The 22,174-nt window shown below is 41.0% G+C and overlaps 3 protein-coding genes across 3 annotated transcripts; 1 reads left to right on the forward strand and 2 right to left on the reverse strand.

The window, feature by feature from the left end:
• Positions 1–1,739: 1,739 nt before the first annotated feature.
• Positions 1,740–2,228, forward strand: LOC110099250 (putative invertase inhibitor). The gene has a single exon (XM_020826335.2). The coding sequence runs from the start codon at positions 1,740–1,742 to the stop codon at positions 2,226–2,228; it is 489 nt and encodes a 162-aa protein (XP_020681994.2).
• Positions 2,229–7,056: 4,828 nt separating this feature from the next.
• LOC110099251 (7-deoxyloganetic acid glucosyltransferase-like) lies at positions 7,057–9,276 on the reverse strand. Its single transcript, XM_020826337.2, has 2 exons — positions 8,420–9,276; positions 7,057–8,236 (listed from the first exon to the last, which is right to left on the reverse strand). Exons 1-2 carry the CDS (start codon positions 8,949–8,951, stop codon positions 7,302–7,304), a joined length of 1,467 nt encoding a protein of 488 aa, XP_020681996.1. The 5' UTR covers positions 8,952–9,276; the 3' UTR covers positions 7,057–7,301.
• Positions 9,277–12,503: 3,227 nt separating this feature from the next.
• LOC110099252 (7-deoxyloganetic acid glucosyltransferase-like) lies at positions 12,504–14,334 on the reverse strand. The gene is made up of 2 exons (XM_020826338.2): positions 13,774–14,334; positions 12,504–13,647 (listed from the first exon to the last, which is right to left on the reverse strand). The coding sequence occupies exons 1-2, from the start codon at positions 14,303–14,305 to the stop codon at positions 12,728–12,730; spliced, it is 1,452 nt and encodes a 483-aa protein (XP_020681997.1). The 5' UTR covers positions 14,306–14,334; the 3' UTR covers positions 12,504–12,727.
• Positions 14,335–22,174: the final 7,840 nt, after the last annotated feature.

Raw genomic sequence — 22,174 nt, forward strand, 5'->3', positions numbered from 1 at the left:
TGTGATGGTAGATGATGACGCAGGTAGGTGATGGAGTAGTTAGGTGATGAGGGTCTGGAAATTCTAGTTGGGTGACATTGTTCAAGAAACTATAGTTAAGTGATGATGATTAAGAGACTATAATCAAGTGAAGGAGGTCAAGAATATCACAACTAGTCGATTATGGTTGAAAGACCATAGTTGAGCAACAAGGATTAGAACATCATTGTTAGGTGATTAATCTAGTCCAAAAACTATAGTTGAGCGGTAGAGATCGGAAGATAGTAGCATGGAAATGTTGTTGGAAAATTATAGCCAGGTAACAGTGTAATCGGAGACAATGATCGGAAGATAGTAGTAAAACAATGATGGTGGGCAGTGGTGGTTGTTAATGATGATCATTGGCATCAAACATTAGGAGGGAGCTTTAGTGTTCTTGAGACCTTCAAGCTCTCTTTAATTTCAAATCAAGATTGAAACCTCCAACCCGATTTCATTTGAAGAATGTGGTAGTTTTTAGAATAAAATTTTCTTTATTATGCGAAAATATCAAAGCTTCTCTTCAGACGGATCATGGTATTCTCTCAATTCTATATCATTCATTCAGCATTTAAGCACATTAATGGCCTCAAAATTATGTGATATGAGGCTCATTGGATTCTTCTCGTCTTGAACATTGTTTTAACATAAGCCTATGATATTTTAAGGTAGATTTCTCCTTCAATTAGCGTCATAAAGTTTAGGACTTCACTAAGAATGCCTACTTCAACCTCATTTGGACTCAGATTAGATCTTTTTTAGCGTCTTTGGATCCGCCTCGTCGTAATGTTTAATTCATCTATAAATTTTCTAAAATTAGAGTTTAGATTGTTCTTAATTTGATTCCGATAACTTCCATCTTAATTAATACATTGAGATTTGTGCTTTATAGACGTTTTTTTTTTTTAATAATGAATCAAATATGCACACACAAACACACATTACTAGTCCATAGGAAAAAGAAAACAATTATATTGAAATTAACTAATGTTCATACGTTACAAAGAAAAAAAATTTCTTTTGATAAATTTTCATATCGTCGTTTAATCAATACAAGGCAAATACATCTGATTCTTACCCTAATTTATACACCATTAATTGATTTTTTGACTAATCCATATATTTAATTCGCCATTATTTAAATTTGGATTTCAAAACCCTAAATTTCAGTAATTGTCTGAAATAATTGCAAACACTAATAAATAAACGAAGCGATCCATCGATGGATATCAATCAATGCAACCAACTTTGTAACGCACACACACCATATATTTATCTAAAAATTCCTTTTTTAGCAAATAAAACTAATTATTAACCTAATTTTGATAATATTATTTCCTTTTTTTTTCCTTCATGTTTATTTATTAAAAGCATTTATATCTTTAATTTAGCCATTAATGCTATATTTTGGCTATCAGTACATCAATGAAAATAAAGAAACCATCGCTGGATAAATTTCCTCTGTTGCATGCAATGAACTACTCGATTAAAGTAGGAAAGTCTCCTATTTATAATTATAGTAATATACTTTTTAAATATTTTTCTATATATATAATTATAATTAAAAATTCCCTATAAATTCAAGCCTTTTCAACCATAACCCTAACCAGTCCTATTCATAAGAGCTCCTCCACCTGCTTCCTTCAATGATGAATCAGAACCTTTTCTTCTTCCTCCTCTTTCTTCCCTTACTCATCCAAACCAACCTTCCTCCATCAACAATGTTCGCCGCCGCCGCCGGCGATATAGTCTACGACACATGCAAGCAGGTAGCGGCGGGGGATCCTCAGCTTGATTATAGCTTCTGCGTGTATCTCTTCAACTCCTCGCCTGGGAGCCACAAAGCAGATCTGAAAGGTCTAGCAATAATATCGATTGGCTTCACCATACAGAATGCTCAACATGTTCTTGGCAATATAAACAATTTGATTAAGAGAGAGCCTGGCAACACGTACAAGAAGAAGTGTTTGAGCACTTGCAAAGAGAACTATGATGATGCAGTGAGCGAGATTAGAGATGCTGGCAAAGCTATTGAGTTGGGAAGAATTAGTGACGCTCGGACTGAACTGAGTGCGTCTTTTGACGCAGCTGACACGTGCGAGGATTGCTTCACTGATGGAAATATTCAGTCTCCGCTTACTAAGGATGATGATTATTATACCAGTGTGGCACGTGTTTCCCTTGCTGTTGCTGCTCTTCTTGACAAATGAAGTGCATGTGGTCTTTGTATGTGCGTATTAAGCATTCGATGGTTTAATAAGAAAGTGTTCAGTGCTCTGTTGTGCTCATTAATAATGCCAACAATAATGAAACTTTCATCGATTTTTTTTTTTATGATTTATTCATGGATGGAAATATCCCTTTCAAAGAGAGAAGCTTCTTTGTATAAAAATGTAAAAATAATGGGAAGTTGTTATTCTTTGTCGTAATTTATAGATAGCAAATGTTGATGCTTTAATCAATCACAACCAATGTGTTTATGGCATTGTGATCTGTTAAGTAACCAGTTATGACTCACAGGTTATTACAGCACCTGTTATGTAAAACATATTATTTCTGTAATTTCTGTTTTCACTTGTACTGGTCTCTATTTATAGGACCTAAAACTCTCAATTAATGTAAGGCTTATTTCCCATTCTTCCAACTGCATTCTCCTTCTTGTTTCAAATCTTTCATGGTATCAGAGCTGTCAAAGCTCCACAGCGTCTTCTTTCCGATGGGATCTTGATTTCTCTTTTCCCTTCGTCTTCTCTTCCTTCACTCCTGCAACAATGGCCGACGCCGACTCTGCCCTCTCTCGCTGAAGCATTTCCCAGACTACATCTACGGACAAAGAAACCTGCATTCCCACTCAACTTAAGTTCTTGATTTCCAACATCAAAAATCTGGTTCCTACTCAACTCACAACCGAAAACTATTCGATTTGGAGGCTACAACTGCTTCAACACATTTCGGCGAATGGTTACGAAGAACATCTGTTGGGCTCTGAAACCGGTCCTCAAGAAGATGACACCGCGCTGAGTACGCTCGCTGGAAGTTGATAGATAGAAATCTTGTCTCAGCGATCTTCTCCACCCTCTCCGCCTCTATTCTCCCTTATGTACTGAATCTTCAATCAGCACGAGAAGTCTAGCAAACACTTGAACGCAGACTACAACCAACAAACCACTCGAGGGTCATACAGCTGAAAAATGAGCTACACCAGATCCAATTAAAAGACCGAACAATGGCACAATATCTCGATCATGTCAAGAAGATAGTAGACAGCATTGCAGCGGCCGGTTCGACGGTGGACACGGAGGACATTGTGCTTTACATCTTAAATGGCCTACCGGCCATATACAACTCATTCAAAACTGCTATTAGAACCTCACTTCAACCGATCAGTTTAGACGATCTCTATTCCCTTCTCTGCAGCGAAGAGATCAATCTTTATCATCAGTAAAGTCAAGAACTCCAACAATCGGACACTTCAGCTCTTTTCGCTGGCAGAAACACAAACTATCGCTCCAAGAACTCCAAGAACAGAGGGAAATTTCCGTTCCCACGCCAGCAGACTCCAAGCGACAATTCGTCTGCTCCAAGAACTCCTTCCAACAGGCCAATGTGCCAAATCTGCGGTAAGCAAGGTCACTCCGCAATAAATTGTTGGCATAGGTGTAACCTCACCTATGCGCCTCCGACCAACCCAGGGCATTAACCGTTCAGCAACAACCACAACAGCCTTCTCCTACGAACGAATGGATTGTCGACTCAGGAGTTTCCACTCATCTCACATCTGATCTCACCAATCTTCACAATCCGTCGCTCTACAACGGTATGGATTCAGTGTCTGTTGCAAACGGAAGTTCGATCCCAATCCAACATTCGGGTCAAGGGATACTTCCGCTGCCAGACCCTCACCGTAAACTCCATTTACGAAAAATCTTTCATGTCCCCTCTATTTCACACAATCTCTTATCCGTTGCTAAATTAACAGAGGATAATAATGTTTCGGTTTCTTTTAATGCTAACGAATTTACTGTGAAGGATCTCCAGGACAATCGTCTTCTACTTCTGGGACACAAGAGCCATGGTCTCTACCATCTAACGGCACCTACCAGCCGTAATCACACTGCTCTCGCTTCCGGTCGTGCTCCCACCTTCTCATGGCACGCAAGAGTTGGTCACAATCTACAACAGAGTATATTTGAATTGATATAAGATAATGAAAGTAGAATTTAGAGGTGACTAATGGCAGTCATCATTGGACCATTATTATTAGTTGGCTTTGTTATTGTTAGATGCACACCATATCATTATTTTGTGATAAAAAATCAAGGTAAAGTGCCATTATAATTTTTTAATTTCTCATACGGCTCATATATGCGATAGTCGGCTTGAGCTCAAACCCTTTTTTTTTAACACAAAATTTATTCAATAAAGAAAGAGGGTTACAACAACGACAATCGATCAACAGCTCGAGGTACAAAACAGTAAGAATCATAAAATCAGAAAAAGAAGGAGAAGCGGCGAATAAGGACTCAGGAATGGATGCCCCCTACACCAACCTCGCAGCCAAACACAGACCATCCTTAGGTGTCAGTTATCGAACACAATTCAGAGTCCACCAAGCAACAAATGAGGCACCCAGGTTGCCAACCAGCCCAGCCAGCAGGGAAGCAAGGGGCCTCCTCATCATCGTCCAGCCACATTCTAAAACCACCGACGAAAAAGTAAAAACCAAATAGCACACCCTATTTCTTCTTGCCTTTGCTTTTATGTTTCTTTCCACCCAGCTTAGGAAAATCACTATCGATATAGTATTCAATTATTTCCTCCTCAAAATCTTGAAAATACTTTTCCTCCCCGCGAAAAGGAGAAGAAATGAAATCCTTCAAAATCAACCAATCAGTTTGAAGCAAAACAGAGTTTTTCCCATACTTAGTCATATGAGCTTTCATTTCAACATTAGACGTAACTGAAATAGGGATATTAACAAAATTAACATTGCCCTCAAAACCATCATTAGGAGTTAAAGCCGATTGATCATGATCCTGCATATTCGACGCTAGGTTAACAGAAGAAGAAACAACATCCGGATTCTCGATAACCAGTGAAGATGATTCCACACAATCAATCAATTTCTGACTAGGAGAAATAGGTGAACCAAAACTTAATGCTCACACAATGCACATCTTCCACAGTCAAACCGCAAGGGGCAGACACATTTTCCGCACAAGATAAAGCAGGTTTAGAATTCAAACCACAAAACACCAAGCTCTCTCAAACATAATTGCGAGACTTGGGAAACAGGAACCACCCCCTCCAAAACTACAACAGAGTCCAACTGGACTAAATTAGAATTGGAATTAACAGGATTAACCCCCTCAAAAATCACAGCATTCTCATCGCTATTCATAGTAGGGCCTAATTTAAAGGGACAATAACCACAGCATTTGCAGAATCCCCCAGTGCAGGGAACGACACAATGGGGGAAGAGGGGAGGGGGGAGGAGGAATTAAAGCAGAATTATCAGAAATCTTGTTAGGTATCCTGTCAGAATTAGGCAAATTAACCAAAGGAAGATGATAATTCCCAATCGCATGTCCAATACTTTTACAAGAAGCACCAAAAAAAGGGAAATCATACATAACCACTTGTTGGACATAACTGAACTTCTCATAGCCTAACCACACCTTATCGGCAGAAGATTTTGTGATATCCAGCTCCACTAAAACACAAGCTAAGGACGTCCTGGATCCAATAGACGTAGCAGAGTCTATTTTCAAAGGTTTGCCAAAGAGAGGGGCCAAACCGTGAATAATGTGGGGGGAAAAGAGGGGAGGGCGCAATTGCAGAAAGGATACCCAAATCGGGATAACCAGCGACTCAACACTGACATTGACAAGAGGCGATCACTTAGTAAGCTTCATATAGCAATTATAAACCAAATATGATATATGACAGAAGATCCTACAGTAATCAAGGTCATTTACCAGCTTGATAAGAATGTGCCACGAATCCAACAGGGTAAATGAAACCTCCCCATTCAGATTGAGGTTGAAAAAAAATATATTAACGGTATCAAGAGAGGGTCGTTTAGAAGGAAAAAAAATCAACTAACAATAACTGAAAAGGCACAGCTAAAGCCTCTATTTCCTGGTCCGAGATCCAAAGGGAATGCAAGCCACGAAAGGAGGATGCTCTAAGCTCAAGAGAATCAGTGATTGAAGAGGTACCCATAAGGACATCCAAAAAAAGAACGTGAAGAAGACGAACACCCTAAAAACCAGGGTCGCAAAGCTTAGGTGCCATTCCGGCACACGCCGGAAGGGAAAAAAATCAGCAAACCAAAAGCAAAATCAGAAAAGAAAGGAAATTTCCTGTAAAATGTAGTGATGACCGGCGCCACCGAGGCGAGCAGCCCAGCAACGCAGAAATGCGACGGAGGAAGCAAGGCCAAAGCCCTAGCGAAGAGTGCGAAACGACATAGCATTTTTCTGAAAAATTGGAAAATCTATCGGATTGAGCTCAAACTTGATCACTCATTAATTTAAACATTAGCTAGGTTTAGTAAGTAGGAGATTGCATGAAAAAATATATAGAAAAATAGCCACCTAAACTACAAAAGAGGGAACAACGACATAGAAAAATTCAAATTGGAAAGCTAATTAACAACCGATTCTAAAATTTGTAGGACAAGTATTACATGAATAAAAAAAAAGGTCTTGGAACATGCAAAAAAGAGAAAAAAAATGGCACAGAAAAATCCTAACTAGAAAGCTAGTAACCAATTTGTAGAAACCTGCCTCCTATGTTACAGTGTTGCCTGCTCTTGTGCCTGCTACTTGAGCTCAAACTCCTAATCGATTAAAAAATAAGCTTGAGCTTAGGCCCAAAGTCGAGGTCATTAACAAATTCAGCTCGAGCCGATTTGAGTTACAATAATAATAATAATAATAATTTGTTCATCTATTTATCTACTTTTTTTTTACATTTACAATTATATAAAAGCTGAAACAGTATGCAAGTCAATGTGGCACTCGGAATAAGGTTAAAGTTCAATATTAAAAAATAAATAAACAAAAGATTCACCACATCATGCACTAGGTATTTTTGTAAATTATAAAATTTATTTTATTTGAAACTTCTTCCTTGATTCAAAATATTCCAAAATGTATTACATTGGAAATAAAATAGTAAAATACATTTAAATTTTAAAAAGACAAATTCGCACGCTAATAGAAGAAGTCACAATTCAATAACCTCCACAAAGACCGCCGCGTCACTTGAAAAACTTCTCAGATCCCTCGTCTCTCCTCACCATATGCACTCAAGCTTAACGACAAAATATCCCTCGCCAATCTCTCGAAGTCCAACCTGGAATCCCCACCTTCCCCCACGTTCCTCCCAATCTCCACCGCCATTTCCGCCGCTGCCTGCCGGAGCTCCTCCGCCTTCTCCCCCTCCATCGCCGCCCTCACCATACTCTCCACCACATCCCTCCTACACATATCCTTCATATCTAACCCCACCTTCCAAACCTCCCCAACTAACCTACTAATAACAAACTGATCCCACAACCACGGAAAACACACCATCGGCACCCCTGCCGCCATACCCTCCACCGTCGAATTCCACCCGCAGTGCGTAATAAAACACCCCACCGCACGGTGCCTCAGGACCTCCTCCTGCGGCGCCCACTCCACAATTCTTACTCTCTCCTCCAATTCCGCCAACTTGATCGTCACCGTTGCATTGGCTACCAAGTCAGGCCTCACCACCCACAAAAAGCGGTGACCACTATTGACGAGTCCGTTCCAGATCTCCATAAACTCTTCTTCCATCATCAGGGCTATGCTGCCGAAGCTGACATAAACGACGGAGCGGTCCAGCTGGGAATCCAACCAGCTGAGTGCCGAGCGGTCCTCGGCGAAGAGATTGGCAGAGACAGAGGATGAGGTGATGGATTCGACTAGGGCGTTGATGGGGCCGATGGCGTAGGTGTTGGGGAAGAGGGAGCGGATTTTAGATAGGATGGGAGCTTCGAGAGAGTTTGACGTGTTGAGGATTAGTCCTTTCGACCGCGTAGCGCTGGCGGAATTGCTGGCCAATAACTGAAGCTTTTCGTTATCAGCTTTAGTTGCTCCTCGACACATTTTTGGTAGGTCTCGACGCCGGAGAAAGCCTTCCATGGCCGGCACGCTCTTTATGGGTACATCAAGGTCTTCATCGGCTGCAATTTTTTTCTTTTTTTTAATCGTTAGTTTATACTTTACAGCACAGGATGGTGAAGATGGATTTATGCTTCAAACAGCACCCAAAAATTGTAATTTTCTTTCTTTAATTTGAGAATCTTTAAACCTAATTAAGAAAATAGAAGAAACAATAAACTTGGAGTCTATTGATTTGCTGCTACCTGGAAAAGGGAGCTCGTCGGCCTCCATCATCTGAGGGATCTGGAGATAAACCCAAAGGGAATATGCATTAATAGTTCGGAATAAAATCGCAGGGATCCCCAGTTCCTGAGCTGCGTCCATGAAATGGGGAAGTTGTCCGTCCACGATAACGCAGGTCACAGGCGGCCAACCGTCGGTGTCTCTGTTCCCACCGGCGAGCAGCAGCGCGCGGAAAGAATCCACCGCGCGGGTTTTGAGCGATTGAAGGAGCTCAGTCAGATAGAACGTTGAGCGAGGATTGTCATCGGGTAGGCCGTCTGGTATGGAGAGGAAGCGGAAGTTCGAGAGAAGAGAGAAAGGGGAGTGTTGGGAAGGGGAGGAGAAGCTGAGAAGGCGGTGGTTGTGGTCAGTGTTGAGGAAGCTGATGCGGAGGCCGCTCTCAACGGAGAGTGCATAAGCTAAGCGTAGCATGGTGTTTATGTGGCCTTGTAGAGGGGAGGGGAAGATGAGAAGGTGAGCTTCTTGCTTCAGGTTATCTTTGGCTGACTCCATCGATTTCTTTGGGATTGGGAAAAACTTTCGATTGGTGACGACTCCCACGAATAAACCACAGTTGAAACTTTTTTTTTTTCTTCTTTTATGGGCATCTGAAGGGAGAAGACGACAAAGCTGCGCTTGGAAGATAACTTAAAATTTTGTTTAAGATAAAAGTGTACCGATTTGGGGCGGTTTAGGGGGAGTGACTGCGTCCGATCCTCCACACGCAGCTCACCTTTCCTGTGCAAGCAAAGAAGATGAACGACGTTTGATCATTGACACCTGGTATATTGGCCAATTGCCTCCCAAACATCCGCTCTTCCTATGGAGAAATTATAACGTGCAGAGATTGAATATAGAAAATAAATCGTTCGATTTTGTCAGTTGTAAAAGCGTAGTGAAAATTTAGTTGTGAACTTTATTGTTTATTGTGGGCTCCGAAAATTCGGCCCCGGCCTCCGCTCGCTTTTCTTATTCGGCGAGAGAGTAAGATTCATGGGCTTGTTTTAGGGGTCAACATTTATAAAGATAAAATCGAATAATTCTCTAGCTCTGTTCTCTGCACGTAATATTCTCTCATCTCTACGAGTAGTTACCTTATTGTTGAGTTTCACTGTTAGTCTACTCAGATATTGTTCGAGATAAATTTTTAACTGAATTTCCATATGATGTTTTACTACCAATATTTTTTTTAAAAAAAGTAAACAAATAGTTTCTAAAAAGTTGTTTAAACAAATTCTCATATTAATGGGGTGATCGGGAAGTCTTGGAACTAGCAAGCAAAAGCAAAGCAGATAGGAAGCAATAAAATAATGAATTGTATTTTTCTATGAAATTTCTCAAATATTTTCATCTTCATATATATTATATATATTCTCGATTAATTCTTACTGAAATTAACTAAATATTAAAAGCCGAAAATACCTAGAAAAACTGTAAAAGGACATAAAACTGAAAAATTAGTAGTGAAGCTAGAAATATATTGCAAAATCATCAGGTTTCTTCCATCCTAAAAAGCTCTAGCATCGCCTAAATGCTGCTAGATTCACTAGGTGGGTGATACTTGATAGGCATGAGAACAAGAACACATTTTTTTGGGCTGAGGTTAGAAGAATGTTCCAATAGGGAACCATTCTTTATAGAGGCGGACCTTGACAAGGTTGACTGGATCAAATAATTTCTTTATTCTGTAAAGATTAGCATCTTAATTATCTTTATCATTAGAATCACTGAGTTTGGATGAACTTCATCCAAAAATAGATTTATATTGTTCTGTTAGAGTGGTGAATGGTTTGCTGAGACATTTTGACAATACTGCTACATCAAATTGGTGATTTAGAACCATTGTACATACAATGATAAAAGGACTTCACTTTGTGATGGATAATAGTCGGCGAGTGAGACGGAGTCGGAAAGACCCTTCTCTGACGGCGAAGGTTGAAAGAACTATATTCAGGTCGCGACGGAGGTCAAAAGGACCAAAGTCGGCAGGCGACAGTGGTGCGAAAGACCGTAGTCCGATGGCGTAGGTCGGAAGGGCCGTAGTCGTAGGTCGGAAGGGTCATAGTTGACGGGCGCAGAAATCAGAAGACCGTTATTTGACAATGGATATCAAAAGGACCGTAATGGACAACTAGGAGGAGTCTGGCGTTAGTTGGTGCTCAGGCAAAAGTATGACGTCAGTCGGTAGCCGGGCGAAAAGTCCGATGATAGTCAGTGGTCGAGGAGGAGTCTGATGACAAGATAGCTCTAGTTTCTCTCTTTCTTCTCTTCCTTGCTTCCATCCTTCCTATTTGCTTCCCTCCTCCCTTCGATAAGGAATGAGGGATCTATTTATAATTTTTTTAGAGTGGCATAGCCCCTAAATATGAGAGAGATCAAGGGTATGCTGAGAGTGGTTTGAATGAACAATGATATTGATCCCTTTGATCATGAGTCATTTACTTGTAATTTGAACGTCTTAATGATATTAGAATTTGACGATCTTGAGCTTGTTGGATTTGTCTCGTCGAGCCGATCGATTCAAATATAAGCATGTCACCTTTGGAAATTGTTTGGTCATCCAATTTTTTGTTAAAACTTTCTAAATGTGCATTGGATCTTTGATTTGAACCCATTTCGGCTCAGATTGAGTCGAATTTGGTGTCATTGGGTTCGTATTTTCGAGATGTTCAGCTGAACTGTAAGTTTGTTGAAATCGGAGTTTAGATGATCCCAAATTTAATTTCGGAAGTTTCAAACATAATTTTGACTCGAGATTTGTGTCCAATGAGATAAAGTTTTTAATGATATATCAATAATAATAATAATAATAATTTGTTCATCTATTTATCTATTTTTTGTTACATTTACGGATTATTTGTGAGCTGAAACATTATCCAAGCCATATGGCGATATGATTAAGGTCTTGTTTCTTTTTTTTTTAATTGGTTAACCCATGCACGATCTTACACATGAATAATCAAAAAATGGTACAACCCCTATAAAGAGACCAACAGCTCCCTACTGCTCATAAGAGCTACAAAAAAAATCTTAAAAAAAAACATATGAGCCGGTGATCCCTATTAATCAAAATTACAATGAAAAAGCAGAAACATAAACTAGGGCGGCTAGAAGCCAGCACCCAAAATATAATAGGCAATAAATAAACATTTAGCTTAAAGTTTACATCTGATAGAGTAATCGGCATCCCACAAATCTATCCAGACACATATTACCTTCCCGCACGATGTTAGAAAATAAGGTCTTGCTTCCTTGTACTCAAAGTAATGGTTTAAGTTCAATATTAAAAAGTTAAAAAAAAAAAAAAAAAAAAAAAACAAAAAAAAAAAAAAAAAACTTCACCATTACCAATGAGGAGGTTTCTATGCTTGCTAGGCCTCTCGCCTTTACTTAGAGGCAAATTCTACTTGAAAGCAATTCACAAGTTCTTTTCCACTTAACAACTGAAGGGTGAATACATCATTAGGTGCCTATACACTAATCATAAGACTTTCTTTAGAAGCAAATTAAATTAGACTCTTCTGAGTGTTCTGTGTTGCTATTATATTAGTGGCCTCTCGATGTAAAATGGAGAAGGGTAGAACAGAAAGAGAATAGGTATAAAGCTCAAATATCAGTATTCAATTCTATCTCGTCTCTTCCTCCCCACTAGTACATAAGTAATACTCTAATAAAACGAAATATGAAAATAGCAATATTAAAGTTGAGTTGGCCACTACTTGGCATATGGCCGAAAAGCAATAACTAAAAGTAATAATGCTAAAAGCTGCAGAGAGGGAGTGGAGGTTGTAGGTTAAATGGAATGATGGCGTTGGGATGTGCTCCAGTACCATGATAAGCCACATCACAAATGAGCGGCAATTTTGCTGCTATTTCATCGCAGGTGAACAGAGCGTCGCACTGTTCACCAGCTAAATTTTTATGTGTCAACGGGATTTGTTCGCGAAATGGAGATATACGATTACGAGATGACGAAGCCTACGAAATGAAGTTCGATTGAAGCAGAATTACCGCATTTTGAAGTTTTGTTGTATTTTGCATTAGAAAATGAGGTTTTAGGTTGGAGATGCCCTTAATTTGAAATATTCCAAAATGTATTACATTGGAAATAAAATAGTAAAATACATTTAATTTTTAAATGCTGACAATCAAACAGCTCCAATTAGAAAATCTTTTTAAAATTATGAGTAAATTAAAAGACAAATTCGCACACTAATAGAAGAAGTCATAATTCACTAAACTCCAAAAGAATACCGCGTCACTTGGAAAACTTTTCGGATCCCTCGTCTCTACTCACCAGATGCACTCAAGCTTAACGACAAAATATCCCTCACCAATCTCTCGTAGTCCAACCTGGAATCCCCACCTTCCCCCACACTCCTCCCAATCTCCACCGCCATTTCCGCCGCTACTTGCCGGAGCTCCTCCGCCTTCTCCCCCTCCATCGCCGCCCTCACCATACTCTCCACCACATCCCTCCTACACATATCCTTCATATCTAAACCCACCTTCCACACCTCCCCAACTAACCTACTAATAACAAACTGTTCCCACAACCACGGAAAACACACCATCGGCACCCCTCTCTCCATACACTCCACCGTCGAATTCCACCCGCTGTGCGTAATGAAGCACCCCACCGCACGGTGGCGCATGACCTCCTCCTGCGGCGCCCACTCCACAATTCTCACTCTCTCCTCCAATTCCGCCAACTTCACCGTCACCGTTGCATTGGCTACCAAGTCAGGCCTCACCACCCACAAAAAAAGGTGACCACTATTGACGAGTCCGTTCCAGAATTCCATAAACTCTTCTTCCATCAACAGGGCTATGCTGCCGAAGCTGACATAAACGACGGAGCGGTCCGGCAGGGAATCCAACCAGCTGAGTGCCGAGCGGTCCTCGGCCAAGAGACTGGCAGAGACAGAGGATGAGGTGATGGATTCGACGAGGGCGTGGAGGGGGCCGATGGCGTAGGTGTTGGGGTAGAGGGAGCGGATTTTAGATAGGATGGGAGCTTCGAGAGAGTTTGACGTGTTGAGGATTAGTCCTTTCGACGGCGTAGCGCTGGCGGAATTGCAGGCCAATAACTGAAGCTTTTCGTTATCAGCTTTTGTTGCTCCTCGACACATTTTTGGTAGGTCTCGACGCCGGAGAAAGCCTTCCATGGCCGGCACGCTCTTTATGGGTACATCAAGGTCTGCATCAGCTGCAATTTTTTTCAATTGCAAAAAGCACCCAAAAATTGTAATTTTTTTTTTAATTCGAGAAGTTTTAAACTTAATTAAGAAAATTGAAGAAACAATGAACTTGGAGTCTACTAATTTGCTGTTACCTGGAAAAGGGAGCTCGTCGGCCTCCATCATCTGAGGGATCTGAAGATAAACCCAAAGGGAATATGCATTTATAGTTCGGAATAAAATCGCAGGGATCCCCAGTTCCTGAGCAGCGTCCATGAAATAGGGCATCTGTCCATCAACGATAACGCAGGTCACAGGAGGCCAACCGTCGGTGTCTCGGTTCCCACCGGCGAGCAGCAGGGCGCGGAAAGAATCTACAGAGCGGGTTTTGAGCGAATCAAAGAGCTCAGTCAGATAGAGCGTTGAGCGAGGTTTACCATCGGGTAGGCCGTCCGGTATGGAGAGAAAGCGGAAGTTGGAGCGGAGAGAGAAACGGGAGTATTGGGAAGGGGAGGAGAAGCGGAGAAGGCGGTGATTGTGGTCAGTGTTGAGGAAGCTGATGCGGAGGCCGCTGGAAAAGGATAGTGCATAGGCTAAGCGGAGCATGGTGTTTATGTGGCCTTGTACAGGGGAGGGGAAGATGAGAACGTGAGCTTCTTGCTTCAGGTTATTGTTGGCTGACTCCATCAATTTCTTTGGGATGGGGAAAAACTTTGTAACCAAGGATTGGTGACGGATGGACGAAAAAACTTCGCTTGAAACTTTTTCTTCTTCTTATAGGAATCTGAAGTGAGAAGACGACAAAGCTGCGCTTGGAAGATAACTTTGGAATTTGTTAATTCACAATCAAAGTTATCATATTGTGATAATTTCAATGAGATGAAATTGTCCCAATTTGGGGCGGTTTAGGGGGAGTGACTGCGTCCGATCCTCCACGCGCAGCTCACCTGTCCTGTGCAAGCAAAGAAGATGAATGGCGTACGTTCCATCATTGCCATCTGGTATATGCATGGGTGGCAAGCCGAACAATGCTTTGTGTCTCCTACTGAAAGATCATTATGTGCGAAATTCTGATGTAGAGCATTATTTAATTTTGTCTCTCTTAATAGTACTGTTCAAAGAGTTATTGATGCGAACTTCCACTGCTCGTCGCCGGAGAAGACAGTCTGAAGACCTGCACAAGAACAAGAGCACAAAGGCAATGGAACAGGAACTTGAATTTGTATCTATTGCTTTCTCCTTTCTTCCTTACAGGCTATAAGTATAAGCTGTAGAATAAAAAGTTGTGGAAATTGTGAAATAAAAGCTGTTAAGGCTAATAATAGTAGTAAGTAGTGGCTAGGTAATACTACTTAGCATAACTAAAAAAGGTACTAGAACGTGTAGTAAAGCTGTCCCTTGTAACGGCCTGAAGCTGCTGGATTGGCGCTCTAATATAAGCATATACTGTACCACATCAGGTACCCTCCATTGTAGAAGTTTCAGGTTCCACCTGAATGGTTTGCTCGGTGCTACCATCTGGAGGATGATACGGGAAGATGTCTTCAACATTGAAGGTCTTAGATGTCTGGAAATGATCTGGAAGATCGACGGTATAAGCGTTGTCATTTATACGCTTGAGGATAGGCACAGGACCAAATTTGCGAGGACTTAGTTTGGACATCGCCCCGGGAGGAAAACGGTCCTTGCGAAGCCTTATCATGACGAGCTCCCCTGGTTCGAATGCCACGAATCGCCTACGAGTGTCAGCAGCCTGCTTATATTTTGAATTGGAGGAGATAAGCTTCGTACGCACTTCGTCTAAAATTGCTTGACAATTGTCGGTGAGGGCTGCTGCCGACGCATTAGCACATTTGGGGAGAATAGCAATGTCAAATAAATGATTGGGTGCTTTAGTATAGACAATTGAAAAAGGTGACTTCCCTATGGATCGGTTGGACATGGAATTGTAGGCAAACTCCGCTTGACCGAGAGCCTGTTCCCATTGCTTCGGCCGCCCCTGAACCAGACATCTCAACATGTTTCCAAGTGTTCGATTAACTACCTCAGTTTGGCCGTCTGACTGAGGATGATAGGCAGAGCTCAAATTGATGTCTGTGTGCAGTCTTTTCCACAGCTCGCGCCAAAAGTGACTTACGAACTTGACGTCTCGATCAGATGTGATACTCCGGGGAAGTCCATGCAGTCGGACAATCTCACAGAAAAACAATTGGGCAATGTGGACAGCGTCAAAAGTTTTCTTGCAGGCGACGAAGTGCGCCATTTTTGAAAAACGGTCTACCACCACCATAATAGAGTCCGCCCCCTTCTGTGTCCGTGGCAAGCCCAAAATGAAATCAATGCTAATGTCTTCCCAAATGGAATCTGGAACAGGGAGTGGAGTATACAATCCGGCATTTTGCTTGGTACCTTTAAATTCTTGGCACACAGCACACCTTTCAACAAACCTGGAAACGTCCCGATGCAACTTTGGCCAAAAAAAGCGCGATTTCACCTGGCAAATCGTTTTCTCCCGCCCCAGGTGTGCGGCAAGCCCACCAGCGTGTGCATCCTTGATAATCTGCTGTCTATACGAGGATTCCGGAATACATAAGGCATTGGCCTTGAACAGGTACCCATGCCGCAAGGAGTAGTCATCGGCTGGTTGTTGCAAACTGCACTGCTTCCATATAACAGCAAAATCTGGATCGGTGGGATAGAGTTCCCGTAAGCAGTCAAGGCCAGTGAGCTCGGTCTGGAGCTGAGTGACAAGTGCGGTTCGTCGGCTCAAGGCATCGGCGACTCGATTTTGGTTGCCAGATTTATGTTTAAGAACAAAGGTAAATTTCTGCAAGAAGAGTACCCAACGAGCGTGCATTCTACTTATAGACTTCTGGCTATTGATGAACTGGAGGGCACGATGATCGCTACATAAGACGAAGTCTTGATGGAGTAAATAATGTTCCCAATGTTTGAGAGCGCGAATGACGGCGTATAGTTCCTGCTCATACACGGTCCACTTCTGTCGCGCCGGACTCAGCTTCTCGCTAAAAAACTCAATGGGCCGGCTGTCTTGGGAAAGTACTGCTCCAATCCCCACAGCCGACGCATCCGTGTCAACTTGGAAGGGAATTTCAAAATTCGGTAAGGCCAACACCGGGGCGGAACTCAGCGATTGTTTGATGGTGTCCCAGCTACGTTGACACTCTTCGGTCCATTGGAATTGCTTGCTCTTAAGACAGTCAGTAATCGGTGCCATAATTATACTGAAACCTCTGATAAATCTCCTGTAGAAATTGGCAAGTCCATGGAAACTTCGGACGTCGAACAGTGATCGAGGAGTAGGCCAGTCACGCACGGCGGCAACCTTAGCAGGATCGGTTTTGACTCCTTCACCGGACACAATGAAGCCCAAAAAATAAACTTGAGTAGCTGCAATCTCACACTTTGGCAAATTGAGATAAAGTTTGTGCTCCCTCAAGACTTGCATAATTTGTGTGAGGTGTGTCAAATGTTCCGACCAAGTGTGGCTATAAATGAGAATATCATCGAAATAAACTACGCAGAATTGATTTACATAATCTTTGAGTACCTCATTCATCAAACGCATGAAGGTAGCTGGCGCATTGCACAGCCCAAAGGGCATTACCCGCCACTCGAAGAGACCTTGACGCGTTTTGAAAGCGGTTTTCCATTCGTCTCCTGGTCGTATACGAATCTGATGATACCCGCTGCGGAGGTCCAACTTGGAGAAAAACTTAGAACCAGCGAGCTTATCTAGGAGATCTTCGATTCGTGGTACGGGAAACCTGAATTTAGTTGTAATCTTGTTAATTGCCCTGCTATCGATACACATGCGCCATTTGTTATCCTTCTTTGGGACTAGTAAGGCCGGGACAGCACACGGGCTGAGACTTGGTTGAATGAGCTTCTTCCGAATCAATTCATCAACCATTTCTTGGAGTATTTCGTGTTCCTTTGGGCTCATTCGATAGTGCGGGAGGTTCGGTAGATTAGAGCCGGGAACGAGGTCAATCTGGTGTTGAATAGATCTTAGTGGCGGTAGTTCAGCTGGAAGCTCGGGAGGCGTGAGATCTTGGAACTGTTGCATGAGTGCCGATACTTCAGGATTCCAATCTTTGATGCTTGAGTCTACCTGCTCTTCAACCATGACAACAGCATATACACACTTATGCCCTTTCTCTGCAAACAGAGCGGCTCTAGGGATAATAGAGAGTATTGCCTTGTCTTTGCTCCGGTTGTCACTTGTATTTGTGACATGAGGCAAGAGCCTCAATTTTTGTCCTTTCCACTCAAAGCAGTATGTGTTCTGTCGGCAGTCATATATTGCCCCACTGTCGTATTGCCACGGACGTCCCAAAATGAGGTGACAGACGTCCATATCAATGACGTCACATAGTACCTCACAAGCATACTGTTTCCCAATTGTGAAATTGATGCGGCACATTTCCGTGACCTGAATGTCTACCCCCCTTTTTACCCAACTGATTTTATAGGGTAAGGGATTTTTAGTCGTCTTCAACTGCAATGACTGCACGAGACCGCGCGAGACAACGTTCTCAGTACACCCGTTGTCTATGAGTAGCTCGCACACTTTACCGTTAATGGTACAACGAGTGCGGAATATAGCATTACGTTGGGATGTTGTGGGTTGACGAGGAGCTAACAGTAGTCGTTCAAGTATGCACACAACAGCCTCGCCTTCATCTGCTGCAATATCCTCGACTATATATTCAGAATTGTCTTGGCCAAGCTCGGGATCGTCTTCCTGTTCTCCTTCGGCTAGCTGAATTTGTGGTCGGCTTGGGCACTCATTGGACTTGTGCCCAGGCTGAAAGCACCTAAAACACTTGAGCGTCGTAGGCTTGGTATATGGATTTTCTTTGGGTGGAGGAAGCCGAGGTTTAAGGCCTCTAGAATCAGTCCCTGGACTCGAAACTGAGCTTGAGACGGTAACAGGATTGGTGGGCGAACTCTTGTGAGGAACTGATGGATTGCGAGACTCGCTGGATTGGTCCGGGAACAACCGCCTATTGTATCCACTCTTGGAGTGCCGGATCATTTGCGTTTCTGCCTTAAGAGCGAAATTGACAGCTTGGGAAAGCGTCCAGACAGAGTTGAGCTCCAACTTGTCCTGAATTGGATCCTTCAAGCCCCCGATATACCGAGCAACAAGTTGATTATCAGTTTCATTGAGATTGTTACGTGCGCTCAATCTATAGAATTCTTCCGTGTAATCACTAACGGATCGTTGCCCTTGAGTGCAGTGTTGGTACCGTACGTAAAGCATTTGCTCGTAATCCGTGGGGAGAAAGTGTGCCCGCATCATTTGCTTCATTCTGTACCAGCTGCGGACAGCTTCCCTCCCGTCCCGGCGGCGGGATTGCAACAATTGCACCCACCAAGCACTAGCTCCCCCCTTTAACTTGCACGCCACGTATTTCACCTATTTTTCAGGAGGAATTTCCATATAATCGAAGAACGTTTCGACTGCACGTTCCCAATCCAGGTAATCCTCAATGTGAAGGCGTCCTTCGAAAAATGGTATATCCAGCTTGACTCGGCATTCTCCCTGAGGCTGCGTGGGCCGATTGAAATGAGGTCTCCGTCTGTAACCCCTCTCCTCCGTTTCTGGAAATTCATCTACCAATTGAATCTCATTGTCTTCGTCGGAATCGGAGAAGATCGGCTCAACTGCAGGTGTTGCCCGATGCATCCGTTCAGGGAGTCTCGGCATTTGTCGTTCAGGGGAAATATCCCCCGGTGGAACTCGTCGGGCGACCGGCATTGTGCCGTTATTTTGCTTCAGCGATTGAATCTCTCGCCGAGTTTCAATAGCAAACTGTTTGAAGTCTGCACTGAGCTCGGCCAGATCTCGATTGATGTTTGTGAGGGTTTCCCACAATACATCGGTGCTCCGCTCATCGTCGGGCACTGCACGTCGGCTGGATTCGGCCATCCCAGTACTCGTCTACGCGGCTCTGATACCAGTTGATGCGAACTTCCACTGCTCGTCGCCGGAGAAGACAGTCTGAAGACCTGCACAAGAACAAGAGCACAAAGGCAATGGAACAGGAACTTGAATTTGTATCTATTGCTTTCTCCTTTCTTCCTTACAGGCTATAAGTATAAGCTGTAGAATAAAAAGTTGTGGAAATTGTGAAATAAAAGCTGTTAAGGCTAATAATAGTAGTAAGTAGTGGCTAGGTAATACTACTTAGCATAACTAAAAAAGGTACTAGAACGTGTAGTAAAGCTGTCCCTTGTAACGGCCTGAAGCTGCTGGATTGGCGCTCTAATATAAGCATATACTGTACCACATCAGTTATAACCGAACAATACTCTGTGTCCAAACTCCGCTCGTAATAATCTATCATCTCTACGAGCAACTACATTATTGTTAAATTTCGCTGTTAGTCTACTTAAGTATCGTTCGAGATATTTTTTAGCTGAATTTTTCGATGATTTTTTACTTAATTTTTTTAAATAGTAAAAAAATAGTGTTTAAAAAATTATCTCAAACAACCTTAGATTAAGGTGGTGGCGACTGTGAAGTCTTAGAACCAGCAAACAAAAATAGAGAAGATAGAAAGCAATAAAATAATGAATTATATTTTTCTATGTAATTTCCCAAATGTTTTCATCTTTCTATATATGTTCTCTACTAATTCTATTACTGGAAGTCTTTATGTAATCGACGGAGCCATACAATTTCTATGGCGATTGATGTAAGCACTCAATATTTGGATTTTGTAGTTGCTTAATTTCTTCAAGTAAGACTATAGCTTATTTCCTTTGTGAAAGAGAGACGTCATATTTGTTGAAAGAAAAATGAATACCAATAATTATATAAAGTACTTTGGGCGTCCCAAATTTTTAATAAATACATTATGAAGATGTTATTTTATTTCGATAATACTTGAAATATTAGTTATGATTAGATGAATGTCATCAAGATGTCTGTTAGGATCATAGTTTAGAATGAGAAATGTGAATAAACATAGAGTAATAAATGTGCAACTTCCAAGATCCGCATCTGCAAGAACCTTCTAGAGTTTATTAAAACGAATACAAGAACTTTATTCTATATTCTATGGCATTTTGAAGAGTATACATTTTGTCCTCCCCTAAGCAACATACCCAGAAGGTTACTCCATATAAATTGCTTTTGAGATATCATCATAAAAAATATTGCTCATGTTTGTTTGGATTTAAGTCCATTCTTAATTAATGGTCATAGAGAGGATGTGAATATAGTTCTGTCAAGCTACATAGATAAAAGTCTCAAAATAGTTGTGAAAAACCTATGTGTATCTATTGCCACTATTCGGGCTTTATAGTAGTCAATGCCAACATCAAAATGAAATTTAATCATGAGAACTCACTAGCCCTAAATAGTATTCTACACTAATAAGTGAGTAACCAAATCCTTGGTGAGATTATCCATTGTGTATTTTCAATTAGGATCAAGGAGCTAGTGTTTCATGAAAAGTTCAGTATATAGAAGAAATTGAAAGAGACGAAGCAAAATTATAAAAGAAGTTAAATGATTACAGTATGTAAAACTATATCATGTGATGAGCACAATACATGTACCTTTACAAAAAGATGGAGATATAAGGTTGGTGGCATAATAGGCCGTAGGATGTGGATTCTTAACAATCAGAGAAAAATGAAAAGAGGCCTAATACTAGGCTGCCATGGTCGACAAGTATAAGTCTATACTAAATTAATAGGTACTGAAATAAGAGGTGAAGATAAAGTAGAGAGAAGGATAATAGAGAGATGTTTCATGAAAAAATAACATCAGTGGTATAAATGAGATTATAACACCAACAAAAATTTTTATTTTAACAATAATCAAACAGTAAAGTACATTTAACAACCTTTTTTGAAGCTTAAATTTAATTATAACATTGATGCCAAGATGAGTTCTTGATTTTGGCTTCAATTAAACTCCTAGGATTCATTTGAGACAGATTTTTTGTCATTTTGATTTTCAGGCTGTATAATTTTCTCTTTGGCTATTATTCTTTTGTTGTTTTTCAAAAGATTTTATACTAAAAAGTTGCTTTCTAGAATGATTTTAATTTTAATTTTTTTTTTCTACAACAGGTCTAAAAAATAAAGCCTTGCTATACTTCTAAATTGGTTCTTGTTTGTCTCCTTTACATCATATAAAAAGAATAGATAACTAAGAGGAGCATTTATGGGAGAATTGAATATTATAATATATTTATTATTATGAATTTTAAATTAATTGTAATAATGCAATTTTAGTGAGTTGTAAGAATGTAATAATTATTAAATATAACTTTTGAGCGATAAAATTTTGTGATCTCATAAATTTTTTTGGTCTTGTGCTGTGAATGCATCTTTTATTTAAATAATGCATTTTATAAATAAAAAATTTTAAAAAATTGTTTCCATATTAAAGCCAAATGAGCTTATTTATATTAAAACGCACGAAATTCAAATAAAGCATTTACAAATATATTTAAACACTGACTTATTTCGAAAAATATCATGTTAAATAAGCCCGAATAAAAGCCCGGC

This window comes from Dendrobium catenatum, unplaced genomic scaffold (genome assembly GCF_001605985.2).
Source record: "Dendrobium catenatum unplaced genomic scaffold, ASM160598v2 fragScaff_scaffold_71, whole genome shotgun sequence".
Lineage (NCBI taxonomy): Eukaryota > Viridiplantae > Streptophyta > Magnoliopsida > Asparagales > Orchidaceae > Dendrobium > Dendrobium catenatum.